The sequence below is a fragment of the Lepidothrix coronata genome, unplaced genomic scaffold (genome assembly GCF_001604755.1).
Source record: "Lepidothrix coronata isolate B3197 unplaced genomic scaffold, Lepidothrix_coronata-1.0 Scaffold285, whole genome shotgun sequence".
NCBI lineage: Eukaryota > Metazoa > Chordata > Aves > Passeriformes > Pipridae > Lepidothrix > Lepidothrix coronata.
The window spans coordinates 235,427-242,419 of NW_016690465.1; the positions used below are offsets into that span (position 1 = coordinate 235,427).

Consider the following 6,993-nt stretch of genomic DNA (forward strand, 5'->3'; position numbering starts at 1 on the left):
GATCGGGCCCGGGCTGCGCCGCCCCCTCCGGTCGCGCCGCCCATTGGCCGCACCGTTGCCATGGGAACGCCCCGCTCCGCCCATTGGCCCGTCCGTTGCCATGGCGGCACGCCCCGCCCAGCGCGCACGCGCGGCTTCCCGCGTTCCCGCCGGGCGCAGGGAGCGCGCGGGCGGCCCAACTTCCGGGGCGGGGGTCCGGAAGTGAGGTGCGCGCGGCGCCGGAAGCGCGCGCGGGGGCCGGCGGGAGCTGTAGTCCCGAGGGCGGCCCGGCGGCGGCAGTCGCGGTGCGGAGGTCGGTGCGGGGCCCGCGGGGCCGGGCCGGGACCCCCCGGGGGGAAGCGGGGAGGCCGCGGGGGTGGCGGGAGGAGGGGGAGTGGCGGCAGCAGCGGGGGATGGCGCCGGGCGGAGCGGGGCGAGGCGGGCAGGGCCGTGCGGGGCCGCGGCCTGTGCGGGCGGGGCGGCGCGGGCGGGGATGCTCCGGGGCTCCGGGGGCGCTCCTGGGGCTCGGGGGTCCCCGGGGGACGGGGGAGGCCCGGGGGCGTCCCGGGATGCTCGGGGAGGGCGAGGATGCTCGTGGTGACCCCGGGGATGCTCGGGGGGGCCGGGGAGGCTCGCGGTGGGTGGGGGATGCTCGGGGATCCCCCGGGCGCGGGGCCGGCGGGGAGAGCCCCGGGAGCGCGGCTCTCCCGGGAGTTCCCATCCCTACCCGGGGACGCCTCGCTCCCGCTGCTCTCCCGAGCCCTTTCCCGGTCCTGGCGCTCCCTCCCCGCCTGTGGCTCGTCCCGCTGTCGCTCCCGGCTCCGTTTCCCCCCGTGGTCGCTGGAATTGTCGCTCCGGGACAGCCTTTTGGTTCCCGGCGCTCGGGGGTGTCCCGGAGCATCTAACGCCCCGTCCCACCTCCAGCTCCTCGTTATCCCCCGTCCAGCCGGCCAGCTGCGGGAGTCCTGCAGGATTAGGGTTGGGAAGGAAGGGTCTCCTGCACGGACCCGCTGCTCCTTGGCCCAAATAGCCAAAAGTCCAGAGGAATCAATACTGAAGTGGCCTGTTGGCTCTGCCTGACCCCGGGCAGGGACTCCTTGGGGCTGGATTGGGACACAACGGGATTTCTCCTTTGTTCTCACCACAAAGCACTCGGGGCTCTGCCCCTTCCAGCACTGCTGGAATATCCCAGCAGGCAGGAATCAGAATTCCTGTGCCACTCACTGCATTGCTCTCAGGGATGTGGTTTTTCCTCATGGAGCTGTTTTCCAGTGGGTCAAGGAAACCCAGCAAAGACCCAATTCCCATCCTTTGGGATTTCATCCAACAGATTCCTGTGCCACATTCCCTGGTTTCACTCTCCGCCTTTGCAGCAGGAGCACCGAGTCTCTCTTCCTAACAAACTTCTGGTGTCCCTTTTCCCACCTGGGACTCTGTTGTTATCCCAGTGGGAGGCTCCATGGTCCCATGGATTCTCATTCCAGCCGTACCACTGCCTGTTCTGTGTCATCATGTTCCACTTCTTCCCAGTCCAGTGTCCTGGGAGCCCCCACACCTCTCCTTCGTCAGACAAAATACATTTTGTGTCTTCCAGTGTCCCCTTTTTGTGCTGGTCCTGTGTCCCCTCGTGTCCATGGATGCTGATCCAGCTGCCAGAGTTGGACACTCCTTTTTATTTGGGATCCGGATCTGCAGCACCAAACCCTGGGATTTGCCCCAGGCTGCTGACTGGGCTAGAAGTGATTCCCAGGTCTGGATCCTTGGTGTCCAGATCCAGCAGATCTGACCCTGAGTGACCCAGTGGTGCTGCTGCAGAGCCTGGGCTGGGCCTTATCCTGACCTCCCCTATCCCAGCTCTTCCCTCTCTACCTGGGCCTTGTTCCCACTGGATGCTCAAGCCTGAAGTCCTCCAGTTCCTCCACGTAATTCCAAAGGGATCCCTCATGCATGGGATTCTGTTCGTGGACCTAAATTGTTTGATCTCTCCATCCTTTATTCTTCTCCCTTGTCCAGCCCAGCTCCCACCCAGTTTGACTCTTACTGGTTCCCAGTAAAGGTCCTGCCTCAGCTGGGATCTCCAGACAGGATTGTGAATAACAGCTGGGTTGGAATCTTGCTTGTCCAAGGGGCTCTCAGTTGTTTGTCTTGGAAGCTCATCCCTGGAGGGTTTTCAATGTTTTATTTCCTTGGTCTTGAGCAGAAAAGACCATTTCCATCAGCTTTATGTTGTGTTTATTCATAAAATCCCAGGCTGATTTGGGTTGGAAGAACCTTAAGGATCATCCAGTCCCACCCCCTGCCATGGGACACCTTCCACTGCCCCAGGTTGCTCCAGCCTGGCCTTGGACACTTCCAGGGATCCAGGGGCAGCCACAGCTTCTCTGGGCAACCTGTGCCAGGGCCTCCCCACCCTCACAGCCAACAATTCCTCCCAATATCCCATCTAACCCTGCCCTCCTTCAGCTTAAGGCCATTTTTGGATGAGCCCCCCTGTCCCAGTGTGGGTGAGATGTTCTTTGCTCCCTTTCCCCTAATTCCTGCTCCACAGGGAACTTTGCAGTTTCTGTGCCTGGAGCTGCTCTCCTTGTCCCAGAAGGCTGATGGAGATGAACTTCCCTGTATTCCCTGGGATACCCTCGGGCTCTCCAGGCAAGCAGCTCCCCCTGCTTTGGTCACGCTTAAGAATTTGGGAGGAAGATGTGGCTGATGCCTCCCTGACTTGGATTTACTGCAGCATTCCCGGTCCCTCTCCTGGTTTTCTGTCTCCAGTGATTGTGGGGTGTTCCTGGTTTGCTCCTCTCTGGAGTAACACTGGGCTCACACAATTTATCCCAGCCCCCGCTGGCTCTGAGGTGGTTTGCCCAGGCTGGGGTGATCCCTGTGGAAGGGGCACAGGCTGCCCTGTGCTCCCCTCCCCGCAGTTCCATTCGCATTCCTGCCGGGATGTGGCTCCGCTGCCCCTCGGGATCTCTCCTGCTCCACAGAGGAGCTCCTGGCTCTGTCCCTGCAGGGAGCTGCTGACCCCGGGGCTGTGTGCTCTGACATCCCCCACAGCACACGGGCTCTCATTGTCACAAACTCACATCACTGGGTTTATTTCTCTGACCCTTGGAAAAGCCTTGGCAGCCAGGGCAGGTTCATTCCCTGTGTCCCCGGGGAAGGGAATTCCTGACCCAGGTGTCATGTCCAGAAAGGGGAGGGGGAGTTTATCTTAAGCCCTTTTTGCTGCTCTTGCTGAAGGAATTTGTCATTGGTTTTGCTGAAAGCAAAAGTGAAGAATTTGAATGATAATTGCAGGCTGTTAATTGCATGCACAGGAAGTCATTCAGAGGGATTTGATGTCCGTGGAATCACAAAATATCCTGAGCTGGAAGGGACCCACCAGGACCATGGAAGTCCAGCTCCAAACTTTGTTCACTTTGTATAAATGAGGCTCCTCAGTCCTCACCCTTCTGACACAAGGGGGTTAGAAAATCCCTGTTCCTCTGTTCCGAGAGCTCCTGCAATGTATTTGATCTCTGGCCTGAAATAAAGCACCACAAAACACAGTTGTTTTTTTCTTATTTGACTGAAAGCTCTTTTAATAAGAAATTAAAATAAGAAGTTTAACACACTTTCAGCAAAGAAGGTTATCAAAAGGACTTCCCTTTTTTCTGTTGTTTTCTTTTTTTTCCTTTGAAAAGGAGAATAATGGCAATAAGTGACTCGGTTCTGGCCCAATAAAGGTTTTAAAACCTCCCCAAATTGTTGTCACCATGGAGGCAAAGCAGAAGCACTTGAAACATTTTGAAGGAAACATTAATCCTAACTTGCTGTTTCTCCTTGCTCCCTCCTGCTGTCCCAGGAAGCCACCCTTCCCACGGGGATGGAGATGTTCTCGCTGAATTCCCTCAAAGGTAAGCCCTGACAGCTCCCTCAGCTCCAGCAGAGCTTTGCCTTGGTGGAGTTTAATGCTTGGGAGAATTAAATTGTATTAGGAACAGGAGGTAGCTCAGCTGTGCCCTGGTCAGTGCAGCAGGGAGGGAATGTGGCAGGAAAGCTGTCCCGGGGAGGGACAGACAGAATTTCAGGGAACGAGGGAATTGGGAAGGGGAGGAGCCCTGTGTTGTCCAGGGGAGACCCTGGACACTTGTTTGCTGTTTACCTCAAAGTAAAGGCCTTTTTTCCCTCTCAGTTTTTCCCTCCTGAACATTCCTGCATCCTTCAGTACCAACTCCATGAGCTCTTTCTCCCTGGGGTTTGATGCTTTAACACCTGGCACTGTCTCCATGTCCCTTTTCCCCATCATTGCTTTCCCAGCCTTTCCCTCAATCGTGTTTTATCCTGAGGAATCCCTCCAGTCACCGGCTGGTTTCTGGTTTGATTTGTTGTCCTTTCCTGAACTCTCCTGCTTGGTCTTAAATAAGGTTTAAAGAATGGAATCAAATATTCCAGCTCTGGCTGAAGCAGAGGGATCCCTCCCTCCCTCCCAGGGCACTCCTCCCTCTGCTTTGGCACTGGGGGGCCCAGCAGGGAGCCCAGCCCTGCCCTGCTCCTGAGGCACCAGCACGGGGGGCTGGATTTAAACCCGGAATTCCCGGGGTGCTTCACACAGCCAGGGCAGGAGCGATGGGAAATGTGGGAATAAACCCCTCTTTCATCAGACAGGGTGGAGAGAGGGGACTTTCCCACTGAGGGCTGGTGGTTTGTGGTGGCCAGGCTGGCTCTGGGACTCGGGATTCTCCAGCCCTTGGGATAAAGGAACTCCTTAATGAACCAGGGCTCGTTAACCAGCTGCTGCCTCTGCAGGGGCCTGGCTGGAGGAGCTGGTCCAGCCCCAGCCCATCCCAGGGAGCTGCCAAAGCCTGGGAGGTGGCTCTGGGGATTATCCTGTGCTGGTTAACGCTGCTCCCTGCAAAATAAAGATCCTGGGAATGGGCCACTTCTGGAATTCAATAATGAACTGAGTCGTCACTGCTTTTCTGTGCTCACAAGATAATTTCTGCATCGTTTCAGTGACAGACCACCAGCCCTCACCCCTGACTGTGTCCCACACACTGGGACTGACTTCCAGCCTCTTCCCCCAGACCTCCCCATCCCACTGGCTGTGTTTTCCCAAGACTTTCCCCAGGCATTGACTTTATTCATCTGGTTTGTTGGCTTTGCTTTCCCCACCATCTCCTGGGGACCTCCCTCCCGTGTTCCTTCTCTCATGTTCAGGACTTGAAACAACTCTGTAGCCATGGTTATAATTTGGTTTTCTTCCCTGCTGGACAGTTCGTTTGCCTCCCCTGGAGCTGTGGGAAACACTACAAACCCCAGCAAATACATCAAATTAAGCTGTTTCACAGCAGATTTCTCTTCCCAGAAGATATAGGAATTTTCCCAGCCTCCCTTTCCTTCTAGTCCTCCTTGGAGCTTTTGTTTCCAAACCACCTAAGCTTATTTCTGAATAAATAGTAAAAATAATGGTAAAAAAAATAAAAATAATAGTTTGTACAACGTGCTGTCAAAAGATTTACTCAGAATTAATCCTCTTAAATTGAATGACTTGTTTCCCTTTTTAGTGATATGGATGATTTTTCAATGAACAATCAGCTTTGAATGATTTTTTCCCTTTTTAGGGGAACAATGCTCTTAAAATCTGTACTCTAAGTGCCAGAATAACTTCATGTCTTTAAAAAAATTGCATTTGTTTGTGTCTTCTGGTGCTGTTTCAAAATCTGGGTTTTTTTGTTAGCATTCAGATCTTTTTTTAAGTAAAAGAACTTAGAGACAAATTACAACTAATGCAGAGGTGCTAAAAAGTGTGAGTACAGAAAAAGGCAAATTTGGTTTAGTGACACTTTATTTTTTGAGTGTTCAACTCCTCCAAAGTTGGGGTTTTTTTAATAGAGGGGTTTATTTGATAACTTTCCTCTTCTTGAACCTCTTCTCGTGGAGCTTTGTAAAACTGAACTTTGCCAGTATCATAGTCAATATTTTTGTGACTTATTGAGGATTTCTCTTTCTGATTTAAAAATAAACAGAAAAACCCAAGAAAACCTCCTGAAAAAGCCCCATTTTTCATCCAACTATTCATGTCAATTTTCGCTTTACACAGAGAATGCTCATAATAAAGTCTTTGACACAAAAATGAGACCTTGGTTTAAAGAAACACAAAACTTAATGGTTGTCCCAGGTGCAACCAGGGGCTGATAAAATTTATGTAGATTGATTGCTTAGAATAAAAATTCATATTTAAATAAATAAATAAATAAATAAATGAATAAATAAATAAATCAATCCGGTAGGGTTGGAATTTCAGCTCCACAGCCTTGAGAATTTTATATCTCGAAAATGAAGATTATGTGAAATAATTATTGATATATGTGTATTATTGATATATATGAATTGATTACTGTCATTTATATGCGAAATAATTATTGATATATATGAATAATAATTATATTAAATAACTCACGTAGAACCAAATCCTAACTTGGAATAGGGAGAAGTGGGGAAGAAGGGGAAGTGCTGATCTATTTTATGAAGATTATAAGATCTTTAGAGAGATTTTAGACTTTACAAAGATTTAAGATTTTTCTTTTAAGACTTAAGATTTTATGAAGATTTAAGGTTTTATAAAGATTTAAGATTTTTATACGGGTTTAAGGTTTTGTGAGGATTTTGGATTTTAAGACCTTTTTAAAGATTTATAAGGTTTTAAAATCTCATAAAGGCTTTAAGATTTTTGGTGTTTACCTTAAATATTTGTAAATAACGGGCTGCAGGACGAGTTATTTTCAGTACCATGCTCACGGGTTGCCTGGTCTGGGGGTGTCTTGGGTGTGTGGAGCTGGGAACAAACCCCAGAGGAGTTTCAGGTCCCAGGGGAGTTCCCGAGGTCACTTGTGTGAGACCATCCCCAAGCTGGCTTTGCCTACAGGGGGGAGGATTGAGAGGAAAATGGGTGGGAGTGGAACAGGGGGCAGGAGCTGGTGCTGGGGGCAGGGAATGGGGGAATGTGTGTGTTCCCTGGGCAGGAGCTGGTGC

General features: G+C 51.7%; 1 protein-coding gene across 1 annotated transcript in view; it reads left to right on the forward strand.

Moving 5' to 3' along the window:
• Positions 1-234: 234 nt before the first annotated feature.
• The window catches only part of DHX30 (DEAH-box helicase 30), a 31,572-nt gene continuing 24,813 nt past the window's right edge, over positions 235-6,993 (forward strand). Inside the window, exons 1-2 of the mRNA XM_017836851.1 lie at positions 235-292; positions 3,824-3,875. Coding sequence (XP_017692340.1) covers positions 3,845-3,875 — 31 coding nt within the window. The 5' untranslated portion in view covers positions 235-292; positions 3,824-3,844. The remainder of the gene's footprint in view (positions 293-3,823; positions 3,876-6,993) is intronic.